General features: G+C 39.2%; 2 protein-coding genes across 3 annotated transcripts; both read right to left on the reverse strand.

Moving 5' to 3' along the window:
* Positions 1-196: 196 nt before the first annotated feature.
* On the reverse strand, positions 197-11,440 carry LOC115450163 (modular serine protease). 2 transcript variants are annotated; one of them, XM_037443665.1, is made up of 14 exons: positions 11,281-11,440; positions 7,584-7,629; positions 6,729-6,782; positions 6,138-6,257; positions 5,211-5,345; positions 4,322-4,502; positions 4,172-4,248; positions 3,817-4,067; positions 3,513-3,722; positions 2,784-2,957; positions 2,472-2,587; positions 1,992-2,168; positions 1,427-1,586; positions 197-440 (listed from the first exon to the last, which is right to left on the reverse strand). In XM_037443665.1, exons 1-14 carry the CDS (start codon positions 11,309-11,311, stop codon positions 241-243), a joined length of 1,932 nt encoding a protein of 643 aa, XP_037299562.1. In that variant the 5' UTR covers positions 11,312-11,440; the 3' UTR covers positions 197-240. The 2 variants fall into 2 exon arrangements, with proteins under 2 accessions (XP_037299562.1, XP_037299561.1); XM_037443664.1 differs by having other exon boundaries at positions 6,729-6,785; positions 11,281-11,438.
* Positions 11,441-11,791: 351 nt separating this feature from the next.
* Positions 11,792-19,118, reverse strand: LOC115450172 (modular serine protease). Its single transcript, XM_030178159.2, has 6 exons — positions 18,985-19,118; positions 17,278-17,442; positions 16,010-16,128; positions 15,070-15,246; positions 13,879-14,038; positions 11,792-13,534 (listed from the first exon to the last, which is right to left on the reverse strand). The coding sequence occupies exons 1-6, from the start codon at positions 19,019-19,021 to the stop codon at positions 13,242-13,244; spliced, it is 951 nt and encodes a 316-aa protein (XP_030034019.2). The 5' UTR covers positions 19,022-19,118; the 3' UTR covers positions 11,792-13,241.

Raw genomic sequence — 19,118 nt, forward strand, 5'->3', positions numbered from 1 at the left:
AGTAAAAATATATATTTAAAATGTGTATAATTTAATGCTACAAATAATGTCATTAATCAGCTGCCGATATACAGTTACCGATAGAAAGAGCATCGGATTTAAAATCGATGCTTAAATCAAAACTAGATAAACACTTGTCAATATAAGACAGCAGCCTTCAGCCAAGAACATCGGGAATAAAAATTAAAGATTAAAATCCGCACAATAGTTTTATTTGACATTAAACATAAGAAATCACGTCTAGAAGTCGTCAGCGCTCCAATGCTCCTTGATGAAGTCTTCGTAGAGCACGAGGTTGGTGAAGGTGGTGAGGGACTTGGAGTTGCATGCGTCGTTGGTGTGGTGCGCGGTGGAGACGATGCCCCTGAGGTAATATCGCTCGGTGCCGCGTTTCCGGAACACGAGGCCGCCGCCACTGTCGCCCCTGCACAGGGCTGTGCCTATAAAAGATTAAAGGATGTTGGTGCTATTTCATTATAAAAGAAGTAAGTTTAAAAAAATGAAGATCACAAATCGATGTCTAATTTTATAATACGGGTTAGTTGCTTGAAATAATTAGTTGATGATGGTGAATACACTGCACTACTGCGGGCATCAAAGGCTAGTGACGTCGGACACTCTACAACACTCCACATCGAAACAAAGACACGGTCACCACTAATAAATGAGTCGACTGGAAGTCATCGTTTATCAGGATCATATTTTATTTCGAAATAGAAATGGAAGAAGAACTCTTTCTCCAGTACCCAAAAAAGTACGAGGACTCATAGAGTCCTCTGTCCTAAACCAATCGCGACGAGTCAGTTACATAATTTCTTAACTAATCATCAGAATATTAGGTAAGATTGGCGGACGTGATGATTACAGTTGCTTCAATTAAGTAACAAAGAAATATGACAGTTCCATCAATACCCTCCAAAAAGAATTTAATTTTTTGCCCTCATACTATGGAAATTCATGGCCATAGCATAGAAATAAATAATAATATCATGTAAATATTGCTCATTCAATGTTGAAATTACGCCATATAAGTGGCGATAGCCTAGTTGAGTGTGGAACGGACTGCCAAGACGAATGTCCGCAGGTTCAAATCCCAAGGGCACACACCTTTGGCTTTTCTAAAATCATGTGTGTATTCTTTGTGAATTTATCGTTCGCTTTAAGGGTGAAGGAAAACACCGCGAGGAAACCTGCACATCTGAGAAGTTCTTTATAGAAATTTCGGTGTGTGAAGTCTACCAATCCGCACTAGGCCAGCGTGGTGGACTAAGGCCTAATCCCTCTCAGTAGTAGAGGAGGCCCGTGCTCAGCAGTGGGCAAGTATATAATACAGGGCTGATATTATTATGATATTATTAAATGTTGAAGTTAACTGAAACGTAACACTCCTTCTCACTCGATAATTATTACATCGGAATATGTTTACCATTGTCATATCCCGCGCAGAACTTATCCGCCGTGATGAAAGGCTTGAATTCCTTTACTGACTTCTCCTTGCAAACTCCTGGATCCACATAGGGGATTTCCACCACCTTCAACTCTCTAGAAGCGGTTCCGTTTGAAGCGGTCAGACCCCAGCCTGCGATCTGTAGAAAATAGGTCTCATAACTATATAGAAAAGTGACTATGCCTTCTCTGCGACATTTTTAACTGATGGGTACCTCACTATCAGATGTTTGCACTTAAAACCACCAGCAGGATCTATATAAGGACATGTTGAACTGAGCCCAGGGCTCCTTGTACTTATAGACCTCCCAGTCACTATTGAAAGACAGAAGATAATATTTCGTTTAAAATTTCTTTATTGGAGTTTAGTAAAAGTAGTTAACACATAACCTAAACTGTTCAAGAAGAAATCACCAGAACCTTCTTGTCCCATCGGCCATCAGTTCTGCGAGCTATGTGCCCTACCCACTGCAACTTAAGCATGCTATTCCGATGGGCTATGTCGGTGACATTCAGGCACGGATACTAAATACAAAATACTGTACTTTTCCACTATTTCCAATATGAAGCTGGGCCTTAGCCAGTTCGCGGCTAAAGCTTATACAGACGGGCCTAATATGTGACTTGTACGTCACGGCGGTGGCCAACACCAACAGCGCTATGTCGCCCTGGTACTGATTCTCGACACCCATGAAAAACTCCGAGATGTAGAGCTCTTTGACCTGAAACAAAGATCTGAGTAAGTTCTAGTAAAATTCTGATAAATAAGAGATCCAAAAAAATTTTGTTCTTTCCTTGTCAACCTCTGATGTCCAGATCAATTCTTAATTGACTACTGTAATGGATGTCGCATATCACGAAGAAATCAATATTGATACTGCTGATTGACATACATACATAGTATAACGCCTCTCCCACAGGGGTAGGCAGAGATTATGAATTGACGGCAGAAATAAATAAAGCAGTACTCAGTAGAATCTATTCAAAAAGAACCAACACAAACATTTGAAACAATATTGACTCACATCAGACCGCTGTGCGTCATCCAAGGTTTCTCGCCATTTTCGGTATAATTTGCCGACAGCCGCGGCGTACTTCTCGGCCGGTAGAGGCTGGTCTCCATCCCAGAAACAGTGGGCAGCTGCAAAACACATAAAATTAAATAAAATTTGCGTACATGGATGGAAGTAGCGTCTTGGTACACATTATACTGCCTCGTACATTATTAAAATGGCGTGAGAATACCTAGAAATTAGATTATACTCGCTTTCTTTTCTGTTCTTATTTATTGAGGTGTGTAGAGTATGAGTACCATTAGATGAATATAAAATGATTACCTGACAATACCACAGTCCTACTTATCAAGGACCCGCCACATATTTGCTTGTAACGCATAATATTGTCGCTTTGGACTTTCGAGTATATGCCGGTGTGCCACGGCAGTTCCCCTCTTACAGCAGACTGACCTCCCATTATCAATTGCGTGCCAACAGGAGTCACTTTGCCGCAGTCTAAAATAAATAAAAAAAGACTTTTTAAGTGATATCTCCATCGCATCCAAGAGTATTTCTTTGCAGGCTACACACACACTCACGCCTTTTAGCCCCAAAGGGGTAGGCAGTGGCGCAACTTGTGCACCCTTTCCGCCTTGTGTAGCCCGTGACGATGTTATAGGGGGTGAGCATATCGCCGTTTCGGGCGCAATATTACTGTGAATAAAGACTATTTGCGCAGCACGTACGTCCTTTGCATGTTTGTCTGTTGAGGTAAGTTCGAAGGCAATAATATTTAGACCATCTGGGGATGTATATGTATTTTTTGTTGATTGGAATTACAGTAAAAAATATCTCAGAGTTGCTACACTGGCCAATACAATGCAATACTTTATGATATAATACTTTTAGTGACATTACTGTTCTTAAAGGGTTGTTACAGGATTTACCACTAGGTGAAGTATCTTGTATCTTACAGAAGGAACCTATATGGATGTTGATGGTGTTCAGTTTCGTGTAGGTAACAATAGAGCTAGTACACCTTTATCTGAAAATAATGCAAGATAAGCAAACCTGGCAGGCATCTAGGCACGTTAACCCAGCCTTCCTCCTTGCAAACCATGTACCCGAGGTCGTACTCCTCGGAGCGGTAGTTGAGGCCGCACTGGTGCGCCACCTGCGTCCCCACGGGCTCATACTCTTCACACTTGCGAGTTCCTTTACTATCGCCAGTCAGGACACATTGGAACTCCATGTTTACTTTTGGTTCTAATTTGCAAAATTCTGTGAAAAATTAAGGTTAATTAAAAACATAATTCTTATTAAGGTTTGGAATGAGTTATGATTATAATAAAAAGGAAACAATAAATATACTCACTAGCACATTTAGGAAACTCGTCGAGCCACTTTCCGTAGAAGCAGAAGACATTTCTCTCCCCAATCATCTTATATCCTTCACTGCAGGTGAAGTTGATCTGCCCATTAGACAAGTCGTCGCCAGGAGACGCGAGGAATCCATCTCCAACGTACGAGCCGTGCTCCGGATATGAAGGCAATTTACATTTCTTATACGAATTTGGATCAACAGTAGTATGTTGAGAATTATCAATCAAATTTGGTTCTTTGACCCTAAAAGAATAATTATTATAATTTATGTTCTGGATAATAAAATAATGGATAATAAAGATATATTGGCCAGTCTTGTAAAATGTGATTATTGTGCTGCTACTTACATTATTCTAGACTCCATTGGTACAGTTATATTGCAAAGTACATTATCTTCATCTGATCCATCAGCACAATCATTTTTCTGCAAATATTTCGAAATAATTTTATCCTATATTAACTAAACTCATTTTCATATTGCTATAAAAAAAAATTACCCCATCGCAGTCCGCACCGCGGTCGACACAGGCTCCATACGCACATCGGAAGTAGTAATCGGGGCAGTATGCGTCTGCGCATGTGGCGGGAGTCTCATCCGATCTATCGTTGCAGTCCACAACACCATCGCAGCGGCTGGTAGCTGGGATTATCTCCCCGTCGTCACAAGGAACTTCGCGACTGGAAAGGGTCAGTTTACGCACGTATTTTTTTTTTACCAGAAAGAATAGGTTAAGGCGTATCAAATGTATTCGAACTTTGCCGCAACATTCATTCCATAACGCTGGGTCAGCTCATAAATATTAACATTACCAAACGTCAAAATAGGGTAGCTGACGACTTTTTTAAAAATATATTTATAAAAAAAATTGTGATCGTAAATCTGACGGAAAAAGAATTTTGAATATTCGTGCAATTTTCAGTAAGTTACTTTGAAAATTAGTGGAAGCGGTAGCAGCCAAATAACAGGAATAGCAAACCGTGACCAACTGTCACCGGCCATAACTGCGTGAGCAAGATATATGGCGGTAAACACTCTCTGTTCCTTCACTCTTATAGTCCGGTGATACAGCAATCCGACATGACCGGAGAGAGATCAGACGCAGGGCCAACGGCTTTGTAGAAGGTAGGCCTTATGCTGCTGTTGACTTTGAGAGCATCCTTCAGTTACGCGGGGCTTCTGATGACCTCCCGACCCCTCGCCCTCGATAGGAGACGGGCTGCACCAGGCGATATCGTGCAGGGGCGGTTACGGCCTACAACTTATACACTTACGTCGAAGGAAACCCGCAGCCGCTCCTAATACGCTGAAGAGGGCCACCGCGGAATTCTAGAACCAACGGCTTTACGTGTTTAAAGCTGTTATAGCAGTACACACTACTTTAGTACCTGAAGAGTGTAGTCTGATTCCTGCAGCGCGGCAGCAGTTCGTCGGAGTTGTCGGCGCAGTCCTGCACGCCGTTGCAGGGCGCGGTGCCGTCCACGCACGCGCCGTACGTGCAGCGAAACCAGTTGGGCTGGCATCTGGTTACCCAATGATCATTATTTTGCTACCCAAAAGCATAACGTAAAAAACAGTTCATTGTAAGTTTGATGCTGGATTTTTTGATGCTCAGTATTGCCGGAGTTTGGAATTTATGTCCAATATGTTGTTCGCCTCCTATCATATCATGGGACAGTATACGCATGACGAAAAGTGGCATTAGTTACACGTCTGCTTACCGTAAAGTAAATCCCTTATATTCTATTGCTGGAAAGCATTAAAAATATAAGTAAATACACAAAAGTGAACAAGCGATTTGAAATTTTGCTTTTGTTCAGGTACCCTTTTATTTATAAAATTTACACACCAGCAGTATAAGTATGCGTTAGCAATATTACAGGAAATTACTATATCATTTACATTTGTGATGCAATTTCTTTTATATGAGCACGGCAAACTGGACCCCTCTGCACCTAATGGACTGAGGTCCAATAGGATATATTATATCCGGATATAAAGTATAAATAATATCCTACCACCAACAACCATGCCTGGTGAAGGTATGTACAGCGTCCACAAAACACGAGTAAGTTATTTTAAATAAGCAAACAGTGATAAACTACACTAAACTAAAGCTACAGTTAAGATTAAATAATTAAATTGAAAACAACCAACAATTAAATAATAAAAGTTCCAGTTCTATGAGCAAATGTGTCAGTACTTATATTCTGAACTTGGGTAGTGATGTACCAAGTATAACAAGATCTAGGGATTTATGACAGTTATTGGTCTAAACCTTGTAAATCCCTTTATCATATAAAAGAGGATCTTACATCTTATTCCTGCAGAGCGCATGAGTCTCATCACTCTTGTCCGGGCAGTCGTATGCGCCGTCGCACTTCGATTCCGGGCTGATACAGGATCCATCACGACATTGCCATTCTTTCCATTTTCTGTGAATACATACTCAGTTACACTTTCTTTTCCTTATTTGTCCCCCTTCCCTCCCGTTTACATCATCCACCACAGGTTTTCTTAGCCATAATTAGATGTGATCTCAGTAGGGTATGGTATTTAGGTAATTCTGCATTAAAGTCACCTTCAAGTATTATCTTAGACTCTTGGGTCATATTTGATCTCTTTTTAGTTTAATTATACTTAGGTTAAGGATTTGCAGGTGCTCCGGAAAGCGTTTACGGTTTATAAAGGTTTGCACATGCTGTTTTTTAACAGTGCGACGATGTTTCACAATTGACTACAATTCCCGATCCTAGAGTTGACTGGTATTTAAGAAGCTGATGTCTCTCATTGAAAACAGTTGAACTAATACAAAGGAATATTTATTTAGATTTTAGGTATTCGTTTCTTGAACAAGATCAAAACTCTAAGAACCAAATATTTGGACGATATATAGTTGTACTTACTCGCATGAAGCTCGTCTTTTTGATCTAATCAAGGATGTTTCTGCGTAGGCATCACTGCTGAAACCGGGTAAAATGATCCACTTATTTCCCATTAAAAGCTTGACGGGAAGCATCGTCAAAATATCCGATCACTTGCAAGTCAATGCATCGTTATTTAATTATAATATTAGCCCTGTATTATATACTGTCCCATTCCTAGGCACGGGCCTCCTCTACTATCAAGAAGGATTACGCCTTAGTCCACCACGCTGGCCTAGTGCGGGTTGACAGACTTCACATACCCTTAAAATTTTTACAGAGAACTTCTGAGGTTTGCAAGTTTTCTCATAATATTTTCCTTCACTTTACGATGAGCGTTAGTTTACAAATTTAATACTCATATAACTTTAGAGAAAACAAAGGTGCCTTTGGGCTTGGAACCTGCGGACATACTTACTTCTCGGCAGTCCGTTCCACTTCCAACTAGGCTATCTAGGCTTATATGTTTTGTTTGCTTATTTTCGTTATTTAGAGCTGGATTAACCGTACGACAAGTTATGACAGGAGCGAGCCACTAATGTAACATTTTCCTTAAAGTCTTATGAGGGGTTTTTAATAGAATCTGGCCAATGAACCATGTCACAAAAATATGGCGGCAAATTAAAAAAAAAAAAACTTTGTAACCCCGTAAACATTAAAGAGAAACGTTTATCTTAAAATTATATTTTTATGTAAATAATTATAATTATTATAACGATCTTAAATAAAGGCATTCTTCATTTCATGTTTACACGCAGTCATAAGGTATATTTTTTTAATTTGTCGCCATACTTTCTGTGCCACGACTCGTTGGCTAGACTTTAGTAGAAAACATACCTGAATTCATTTTCAACGCCACCGGCGGAACCCAGCAGAGGAATGCCTACGAAATGTTCATGTTATTAGGTTTTTTAATCATTCCTCTGATAGAATAGCGAAAACCAATAAAGAGTATTATTAGAATTCCGTAATATGTAAATCTATTTCGTTTGTTATCCTTATATTAGATGTCACTGTCAATGTTCTGCAAACCAGACCACAGTAGTGCAATAGTTTGTGACAGATATAAACAATGTCTTCGGACGGATTCTTGCTAACGAAAGACGATTGCCCTGGCTTTCTTATTTTAAACACCACTAAAAAGTGCTGTTGGGAAAGCAAAATTCTCGATTTCGTTTACCTACTTGGACGACATATATATTTCATTTCATTTCATTGAGTAGTTCATTTATATGCCCGTAAAATAAGGAATAAATTAATTTTAAATTTCCATACATGAATCATAAAATATTTTATTATGCTTATAATTATTTCCTCTTAGCACCCCTAGCAATTAGAAATAGTGAGCTAAATGAGCAGAACAGTCCACATGAGCAGCACCTGTTCACGAGTATGACGCATGTGCCAACCATCGGCCTCCTCAACCACATTTTAGGAAAGTGGCCGACCCGTCACACGACGCCGCCGCAGGTACAGACAGTTAGAGAGTATTTAAAAACTAAATTACTAAAACGATTTTATTAACATCTCTATGGGCAAAATCTCGGCAATATATCCTTCCATGGAGAAAAAAAACGGTACATACATTTAAAAAAATATATACGTCCAATTGAAAACAAACTCTATATTTTGAAGTCGGTTAAAAATGATTTTAATGATGCAGTAATTTTGATCACTGCTTTGAACGACTTAAAAAAAGGAGGAGGTTATCAATTTGACGTGTATTTTTTTATGTTTGGTACCACAGAACTCACCCATTTATTAACTGATTTGGGAAATTCCTTTTTAATTCCAGATTGGTTCTAAAGACTATTTTTCAAGATCGTTACAGTAATTTGACACACATACACACATACAACATCACGCATTTATTCCGAAAGGGATATGCAGAGGCCTAACCAGGGCACCCACTTTTCGCCAAGTATGTTCCGTTTTATGATGTGATAAGGAACGAGCCTATCGCCATATCGGGTACGAATTCCAGACTCCGGGCTGATATTGAGCAGAAAAACCCAAATATCACTTTGCCAAACCCGCGGATCGAACCCAGAACCTCAGAGCGCTGTCGTATCGCGCATGCAGTAGAACTACCCCACCGAGGCAGTCTACTAAGTAAATTAGTTTTACTTTATATTAATGTAGTGTATTAAATTCTTTACCTTCAAGTACAGTTAGCATTCTATTAGTAAATACTTACTTTAATGGAATTACAATTGGTATAATAATTAAGCAAAGTAATTTAATATCAATAAACGTTTAATCATTAATGGCGCGAATTTATTTTACTCTTCTTGATTTTTGAAATAGATTACCTACAATATTTGTTGTAAGTAGAAAAGGCAAGGAATTTGTTCTTAACACCCTCCCTCGACCAAAACGGCTTAGGGCATTCATTTTATATATTTTCCGAGCACCAGTTACGGTAAAAATATGTAAAAATTAGACCCGTTGGGTAGTTTTTGAGTCTATCACGTTCAGACATAGTAGCCCACGTAAGTGTGTCCAGTTCCAGCCCCTGTACCTATATATGTGGTTCCAACAGGCCGGCATAATTGTGTCGACTATCGAGGGGTAATCATCTTTCGTCAGTCGAAACTCTATTGGACCCACAACATTTACCATCAGATACAGTAGGGTCACTTTGTCTTGCACGTATTAAAAGAAAGGAAGACAGTACAACGAGGGACTTTGTTTTATAATATATTTAGATCTATTTAAGAGGCACAAACCGTCGTACGTGATTGTTGCGCAACTTTATCGCAACAGGAGCTGTCAAAAGGAATATTGCAACATTTTTCATTGATGCTCCGTCCAATACCGGCTGTATTTTTTATATTTGTTACCTCAAAGCTCGGTTATGTATTAACCGATTTGGGAAATAATGTAATACTTCCAAACTTCATCCATATTTTTTTTGAAAATCACTTTTGTAGTGTGGGTTTTGAAGTAAAATAAAGTGGAATAAGTATGTCGACCAAGTAAACGAATTGGTTTTTGTGTTGAGTTTAGTTGAGTCTACTTCTTATATACCTAGTCTTGCCATAAATATTGTAATAAAGAAAAAAGAAAATTGTTAACTGCAAATAACATTTATTACTTTTACAGTGTGTCAGTTTAATACATAAATATAAAACAATTAAAAATATAAAAGCTTATTCGAAGTGGTCTCCATTGGCTGCAATACAGTCCTTTAAACGATGAGGCCAGTTATCAATAGAAGCACGCACTCTTTCCATGGGAAAATTCTTCACTGCCAATCGTATAGATTGTTTTAGGGACTCAAATTATCATGGCGTTTAGAGCAAGCTGTACTCTCTAAAACTGACCACAAATCATAATCCAGCGGATTAAGATCGGGACTAGACGACGGCCAGTCTTCAGCTCTGATGAAGTCCGAAACGTTCGATTCCAACCAAGACTGCGTGGACCGAGCTTTATGACCCGGCGCCGAGTCTTGCTGGAAGGACCATACTTGGTTATTGAACATGGTGATGTTAAGGGGCTTAACTACCTTCTCAAGAATGGTATCTTGATACACTTGTGCCGATGTTTTGATACCTTTTTCACAAAAATATGGCTCAGTCACTCCTTCATAGCTAACACCCCACCAAACCATCACTGAAGTCGGATAATGTCCACGTTGCACTCTGTCGACTAATTGGGAAGCTTCCTTAGAGCTTTGAGCATAAATACGGTCATTTTGTTTGTTAAAATGTTGCTCAATTGTAAAAATTTTCTCATCCGTAAACAAAATTTTTCTGTGACCTCCCTTTGCGTACCGCTTCAGTAGTTGTTTCGATTTTACCACCCTATTCTTCTTTAAATTATCAGTTAAGAAATGGCCAGTGCGTCTCTTATAGGCTGCAAGTCCTAAGTCATCTTTTAAAATACGCGACATGGTTCTAGGTGCTATCTTCATTTCCCGAGATAAAATCTTTTGCTTTCGGACAGGATTTCTTCGAATTCTTTCCCTTACTGCTTTGACCACCTTTTTCGTACGAACACTACGTGGACGGCCAGATCTTTTCTGTCACAAACAGAGGAGGTCTCATTGTACCTATTAATAGCCCGGTACACAAACATTTTACTAATACCAAGTGTATGGAGAGTTTTAAAAATTGCATTTGGCTCCATACCTACTTTGTGTAATGCTATCACAGCGATTCGGTTCTCTTTATCACCCCACACCATTTTAATATCGCAAAATATTTTACAATGTATTGGCGCCAAAATGAGAAAACACAATGAACAATCGTATAAAAATGACAGATTCGAAATTCAAATGTAATATTTTTTTATAATTAAGTGTAACAGTATTTATGGCCAGACTAAGTATATATTCTAGATAAATACATTTATATTATACAAATATAACTATAAAACAAAAACAATGTTTAATTTTAATTACACACCGACTCCAAAATTTATAACTTGTATATATGAGATGTCCATTGATTTTTGTTTTTAGTGGTTTTATAAAAAAATATTGTTTCTTTTCTATTAAAAAACAAATAAGTAAGAAAACAAAACTCACCTAATAATGCCAGAATGCACAAATAATACATGATATTTTATCAAATCACTTAACTAATTATGCTTCGTTAGCATCTACCAATCACTATAGACGTAAAAGACCGACTAGCCATCAAGTGGTGTAACACCAGAGACCATTGTTGCCACATTTGAATTGGTTAAATACTTAGAATCAGAATCATTAATTAGTCAAACATAGGTTCACATTACAGATATATACTATTATATAAAGCTGAAGAGTTTGTTTGTTTGAACGCGCTAATCTCAGGAACTACGGGTCCGAATTGAAAAATTATTTTAGTTTTGGATAGCCCACATATCGAGGAAGGATACAAGCTATATATTATCACGTTAAGGCCAACGGGAGCCGAGCAGACATGAAAACTATCGCGAAAACGGGGTAAATTTATTATTTTTGCGAGCTTTCGCTGCGTGCACTGCATAAACGTTTAAAGATATGCAACAATTACGTGTGACGGAATTGGTCCTCTTAAAAAAATAAAAGAAATATATTTACTTATTTATTTAATTCTTATTGTACACATGTGCAAGAGTAAACAACTTACTATATCCACTTATAATTAATAGAGTACAATTGGCGGTCTTATCACTCGAGGCAATATTTTACAGACAACCATATGGCATGGACATTGAAAGGAAAAAGAAAGGGCAGTTGTGGTGTACACTGTATGGTTAGAATTAATTTATAATTAGCAAAATATTACTAGGAGACCGGGAGGCATGGCTTAGCTGCAACTATAACGTAGGATTATATCCTCTTTGGTTAAAAACGGCCAGCTCGCGCGGACCATTGCGTCGTCGATACTTTTTTTTTTGGCTGTCATTAATTGTTAGATCGGACGGACGTTCACAATCTTTTCGCTAGCTATTTTTGTATTCCTGATTATTTGTTAATTTGGTTACAATTATTCTCTTTTGTAAATTAGTACATTTTTTGTTATAAGTAATAATTACTTATTTAGTTTTATTTTGGAGATAGTTTAAGACCTTGGGAAGAATATAGGCAATTTTCCCAGATAAGATAGGTTACTCAGGAGCCATCGTGTACATTTTACTATGTGCCTAGAGCCGCGACAAATATGCCCCCTTGCATGAGCGTGCAGTTGGAGTGGAGACCAAATGCACAAGAGTTCCTCGGACGGGCTTGGGTCATGAGTATATAATTAATAGTTAAATTTAAACAATTGTTTATTTTTCCTAAATAAATTTGGTAGACCTTTTGACAGCCAGAGTATTAATCAATTAGTCATGTTAATTTCTTATAATAATCGATATCATAAGTTGTATACAAATAATCGTTTGGACAGACTACTACTACTACTACAGACACTAGTCTGGACTATTTTATTTGTGCAAACGTAATACCTTTGATTAATAATATGTCTAAATAATAGCATCAAATGCGTCGATAAAATTAGAGGTGAACAGTTCATCTCTACATCCCCTTTTCGTGTACAGTGTGCTTGGAGCTGTCATTGCGTTCACAACTGTTGCTTCCCGATTTTTTATTTTTTTCATAAAATGTTTGTTATTATTCATTACAAAATTATAATCCGAGAAATTAAAAATGTTTTGTTTTGTGTCAATTATTTTTTGGATTATTTGAACATCATTTTCTTCGCATTTTAATAGGAACTGTGCAACAACTAGTATCATTATGCACGCACACAAGGCTAAACAGAATTACGCAGGGACAGCGATTGAGGAACAGTGTATGACGCAGCTCTAAGGATGCAGCTGTTACACACACCAAGCTTCTTGCCTTATTTGTTTTAGCGTCATTGAAAAGCGCCACTCTATCTAGACATACAATTTATTCAAACGTTAAATTAGTTACATGGATGATGAAATAAAATTTTCTTAATATTTCACAACCGACTAGAATTAACCCAACAACACATCCTTATTGATTTGTCAACTATGTATTATTTACTTTTAGCATTACTTTCCACATGTACAAGAACATTTACTGTCATCTGCAGTGACACCGAAACGGGATGCGACATTGACAATGGGTGATATGCCGCATATCTGTTCTACATGAGGCACGTGGGACTTCACGAAGTGTTCATGTCGAAGGAGGTGGGTGAAGGTGGCCCAGGTGTAGCGGTTGCACAACTCCGAAGAGTCAGGGGAGGTGGAGACGACGCCGCGGAGGAAGTACCGCTCGATGCCGTCCACTGCTTCTGGGAACACGAGCCCTCCACCACTGTCGCCGCGACACACCGCCGTGCCTGCGGGAAACGTCATTAAGCAATGCCAACTATAGTAAAACTAATATACATCCTTCATAAAGAGGCATCTTAGTTTTTTAAATGGCAACAAGTTTAACTTACTAAAATACAAAACATCAGTACCTGGAACCCTCCTGAGGGCCCTTTTTTCAATTAAGTACCTTATCAAACATAATACTATAACTCAAACTATTTCCTCACCTTTGTCCTCTACAATATCTAACTGTCAACCTAAAGAATACTTCATAATACTACAGTCCGGTCAAACTAGAAATTCAAGAATGCACAAGACGTGCGAAGCCAAAAAAAAAGTCAATTGTCAATACAAATATAAAATACGTTACCATTTTGGTATCCAGCGCAGATCTTGTCGCCGGTGATGTAAGACTTGAAGGACTGAGGACTCTGCGATATACAGTTCTCGATGGCAACACAAGGCAAGGTAGCACCGCGGAGCAGACGTGACATCTTGGACTTTAATCCTGACAGACCCCAGCCCACAACCTGGAAGTGATGTGGAGAATATAATATCAAGCGTTTCTGGTTGGGAACGGGATGCATGTGAAAGTATTTCAATAATTATACAGAAAAAAGGCATTTCAGATTATGTTAACGATAAGGGCAGTGTTTTTGAAGAGCCAACACGTGGATACGGAACAAAAACAATCTTTAAAGCGACTGCACCTATGTCAAAATATTAAATGTACTTTTACTGCTTACCATTTTCTTTCCTCAAGTTTGACAAATTGGTGAGCGGTCCAACTAGTTACGTAACAAAAGGCATTACATCGTATTACATGGCGAGGAATTAGCAAACTTTATATTTATATACCTCCATATTAATGAACCCATCTCTAGCAAATTTTAATTTGTTATACCTACGCCCATATTAATGAACCCATCTCATCTCTGAGTATGATTTTAAGTAAACCCTTAAGGCACTAAACTCATTAATAAAAGAACTTGAGTGGCCATTTGAGCGCTTGTGTCAGCCGAGTGAATGTTATGGAATGATTATAAGGTATCTGAGGTAATGTATAACGCGTTGTTTGCAAATCAAAACAGAACTCAAAAGCCATAATCCCTCATATGCTGTAACTTAAGATATGGTAAGTCTCTCATATGTGAGAGGTCCGCCTGGGTAGGTACCACCGCAATATTTAATTCTGCCGCCAAGCAGCCGTGTGCAGTCACTGCTGTCCAGTTTGGAGGACATTACATAGCCTATGTGACTACTGGACATAATAAGGCTTAACATCTCATGTCTCAGGATAGCAAACGCAGTGGAATACCAAAAATACTTTGTAATTCGAATTATTGGATGGTGTTTCTACTGTTTATGGGCGGTCGTATCACTTACCATCATCCTAATGGCAACTCGTCTCGTCAGGGAAAGCAATAAAAAAATCTGTTTATTAAGCTCCGATCTTAAGATACTACCTTCACTCGACAGCATCTCATCTGATATCGTACTTCAGAACGACATTGAGTTGCTTACATTACTGCGGTCATAATTCGCAAGGTTCGAGTCTCACCTTGCCCAACTGTCCTTCCCTCAGTTGTAATGTGTCGAAATGAGCATTAAAACTCACGCAGGCCGGCTGCACGAAGTTAGTGTATACGAACGCATCGACGAGTATCAGAAGTGCGATGTCCTCTTGATAGTTCGCCACAACACCTTGATAACGTGGTGGCAACTTTATTTCCCTCACCTGTCGGATTGCGATGTTGATAGAGTATAATAGTGTTGGAAGATAACAAAATCGATTTTTATAATTATTGTTATAGAATTAATGGTTAATTTATTTATTTAATTATTTAAGGATCTCCAACGAAGGATACACGGCATATAATTGGCATTTGAGCAATTAGCAATGTGACGTGACTCTTCAATTATAGGAGACCACAGCATGCAAATTTATATATCAGTACAGCGGCAAAAATAATAATATTTGTCATTAATATTATTTAGATATTTAAGTAGAAACTTAAAACAGACAAAAAGAGGATAAATCATACTAAGAAGTGAAATTTAAACATAAAAACAATGGTTATGTCGACGATTCTGGCGACGCGAACTTATTCCCGAGGATAAAAAGATGCCTACGAGGAATAATATTATATTAGGTTGATAAATGTGTCATGTGTGTCAACACGGCTGCTCTCTTATATTAGGTCCATACATATGAAATTGGTGTTTTGTATGGGAGGAATATAAAATTGTTTTTTTTTTGTACAATTTAGGTAATTAGTTAATCGAAGTATGCACCATTGTTATCTAGGCACTTTTGCCATATCATAGGGAGATCATTGTCCCTTTACTAAAAAAACCATGAGGACGAGAATCAATTAACTCTCTGAATGCGGTTTGAAGTCGAATTTTTTTCCTTGTAAAAAGTTATTGGAATTACAAAAAAGTATTAAGCATTTTTACGGGGTCTAAGCTCATCATTTGCATTAAATAATTCAACTCACATTTGATTTCTGAGCTCCTACGTCATTAAAATTGTCCCACGCGCGATATATTTTGCCAGCTCCTACTGCAAACTCCGACGCGGGCCATACCTTATCGTCCTTTGAAACACAATGCGCGGCTAGAAATACAATTAATTTGTTACATTATGTTTTTTTACTTATTTACCTAATGCTAGAATAGCTGGCCTAGTACGTCTTTCCAGACTGCAGCGGTGTAAAGCTAGACACTGCTGTAGAGGAACTGATGGTTGCGTTCCTCTATGGAAGAGAAAGATTTCCAGTCAGGCAGATGTTGCGCCTGACCGGCCGCGGCCCCACGGACGGTTCTTATTCGGAGGTTCTTTTTACACAGGGTTTTTATACAGAGTCATTTTGACATTGCTTTACTAAATGAAACCACATACTTATCCACTAGCAAATAGAATTTTACAATTGAAACAGACTTGTTATCACAGCAATACACCGTCCTTAGAAAAATAACATTTATGAATAAGGAAGTTAATGTTTTGTTTTTTATCAAGACGTATGTCTCTGTAAACGCTTAAGAAATAGTCAATTATTAATAAATAATATAATAAATAAACTATTATAATTAATTATTGGAATTGCATAAAGTCACTTTGCGATATTGAAAATAATATTCAATTCATTTTAAATAAGTTTCTTATCACGGCTCGGCATGTGATACTTACATAGCGTGACGCTTTCCCCTTTTAAGAGGTAGACAGAGATGTAACAACTAACACGCCTACAATCCACCAACTATATTAAATCCTATGTAGTAACCGAGCCTATAACCCAAAAGCAATTTCAGACTCTCGGACTACATCTAATAAAACTAAATTACCTGTAGTCGACTCGGGTATCTAACCTGAGACTTGTGGCAGTCGTTTCGTACAACACAACTACGCCCCCCTCGAGGCGATTCTTGTTGGTCCTCACACTAAATGCACACCCATACATAGCGGCACATAATGCCGCGGCCTTAAGCACATAGTGTAATGTGTGTCCTCTTGGTTACCAAATACATATTGAGGCCTATAAGGGATCGCGAACACTTCCTGTCCAACTTCATTTCGCCCATCCTATTACAGATCCTCTTCCTTCCCCTTCGCTTCCCCCCTTTTCTTCTCTTCCATTTCCTCCAGGGCCCTGTCGTCAAGCCGCGGGATTCGTAGTATACCGTTCGTTTGTTTCCTCCGGTGTTGAGTACTGGACCCGTATTAAAACAAAAACTACTCGGAGGCAGTCAGTAGACATATTCTCACCTGTCACGACGACGTTGCTAGCGATGATGGTGCCGCCGCATATCTGCTTATAAATTTTCCCAACTTTATAAAGCCCTACGTGCCAAGGAGCATTCATAGGGTCTGTGTGATATCCTCCCTGTATCCCCTTCAATGTAGAATTATCTGTTTCGCTTGCGCCAAACCCTTGAAATAAAACATTTACAGTTATTAATAGAATTTGCATGCAGAAGTATTAGGAACAAAAGCATTTGGAAAATTGAGTAGCGCGCTCATTCAAATGTAAATACGTGTTAATAAATCGCGATGTATCCGTGAATAAGCATGGTACTCAATAAAGGTACGTCTTCCCTGAAATTAGATAGTACACCAATATACCAATAGCGAAAAGCCCATACAACTTAAATTTTGCATTTTTTATAACAAACTTATACTTATTTATATTTGTGGTTAAAGGAAGATTAATTTATAATTGTCTACGTATTTGTCGATTTTACGAATATTTAAATAACCTACGCATAAGTACTTTAGTAGAGTACTAGATACGATTATCGATTTAGAATTAAGGATAATCTGCTGTCTTACTTTTTGTTTTCCGTTAAATTGACCGTTGATATGTTAACTGAGGTAATAATTTGTTGCCTCAGGTTCCCTTTTTTATCCCGGGTTAAAAACATCTTATCTCTACCGCCACTGGAGGGATGAGTGGAATAGTTATGTAGGTCTTACGACTCAATGTCTACACTCGGGAGTCTGAATACATCGTCCGAGCGAACTTTGAGCCGAGTCGCTAACTCTATATACACCCACCGGCATACCGACCAAAACCCGCGGTGATCTTCTTCGGCGCATACGATGCCGCCTTGTGGCCCGCGGTCACTTAGTAAGGGGCTGAAGCAGCCCCCAAATTCTGAAAGACGGTCTACGACAGCGGGAGGCCAACCACCAGCGTTGTCCGCCTCGGGGTAGCCTCATTGAAGTAGAAGATCGAACAGATTTCCGCCCTGTTCGCCCCGAAACCCCTACAAAGGCCCATTCATAGTCGCCTTTTACGACAGGCAGGGGATACTGTGGTGGAATTCTCTAGGTGCCCTCGGTCTACAGGGCATTAGGCACCGGTCAGTCGTAGATCCAGCGCCTCCTACGTCTTCCGCGATACGACTGCCGGCGACGAGAGATCTCCGACAACTGCTCTAAGAGAGCTGCATTATAAGTCCCAGACTGGGCACTCCTCAAAATTGCTTTGAACTGTGTCCTCACGACCATTGCCACAATGGTGACACACAGCAAACTCCTCTTTTCCTATCCGTAACAGGAATGAGCTGAAACACCCATGACCCCTCATCACCTGTGTCAAACGGAATGTCGGAGCACCGTGGCGCCTGTTCAGCCAGCTTCCGAAGACGGTTCGCACTCCCGCGAAAGTCTTCAAGCCCGCACTAGGCTCTCCAGCCTGGCATGCCACTACTTCACGGCGAGACTGCGGATGCAGGTCAACTGGGCTGTGACCTCCCACGGGGTCAGTCTCCGCCCTAGACGGAATGCCTCCTCTCGCCAGAAGAATGTTACCGAAAGGTGTTTGGCGTCTAACTCCCGTGGCAGAGCACCGGATCAGACACGGGCCGCCTCTAGTAGGCCGTCCGGTAACCTTTGATAATTCGTGGAACATGTCACTCTTCGCCATGTATTGTCTCATATCCCTGTACCAATATAAAAACTATTACTTACCAAAACACGTAACACACAATAAGCAAAGGAGTCTCATCTCTACTAGTGTTGGAGCGAGCTGTGAACACAATGCAAAATCTAGGGAACGCACTGACAGGCGCGTCGCGAGCGGGGTAATATATATTGTACGAGTT

This window comes from Manduca sexta, chromosome 26 (assembly GCF_014839805.1).
Source record: "Manduca sexta isolate Smith_Timp_Sample1 chromosome 26, JHU_Msex_v1.0, whole genome shotgun sequence".
NCBI classification, from domain to species: Eukaryota; Metazoa; Arthropoda; class Insecta; order Lepidoptera; family Sphingidae; genus Manduca; species Manduca sexta.

Coding starts and splice junctions, on each gene's coding strand:
- LOC115450163 (XM_037443664.1), bottom strand. CDS start 11,311: ATGTATTATTTGTGCATTCTGGCATTATTAG. Junction 4,503..5,210: donor AATCAGACTACACTCTTCAG/GTACTAAAGTAG, acceptor GACCCTTTCCAG/TCGCGAAGTTCCTTGTGACG. Junction 4,068..4,171: donor CCAATGGAGTCTAGAATAAT/GTAAGTAGCAGC, acceptor TTATTCTTTTAG/GGTCAAAGAACCAAATTTGA.
- LOC115450172 (XM_030178159.2), bottom strand. CDS start 19,021: ATGAGACTCCTTTGCTTATTGTGTGTTACGTGTTTTG. Junction 15,247..16,009: donor TAGGAGCTCAGAAATCAAAT/GTGAGTTGAATT, acceptor GCAATCCGACAG/GTGAGGGAAATAAAGTTGCC. Junction 13,535..13,878: donor CTGCGCTGGATACCAAAATG/GTAACGTATTTT, acceptor CGTTTCCCGCAG/GCACGGCGGTGTGTCGCGGC.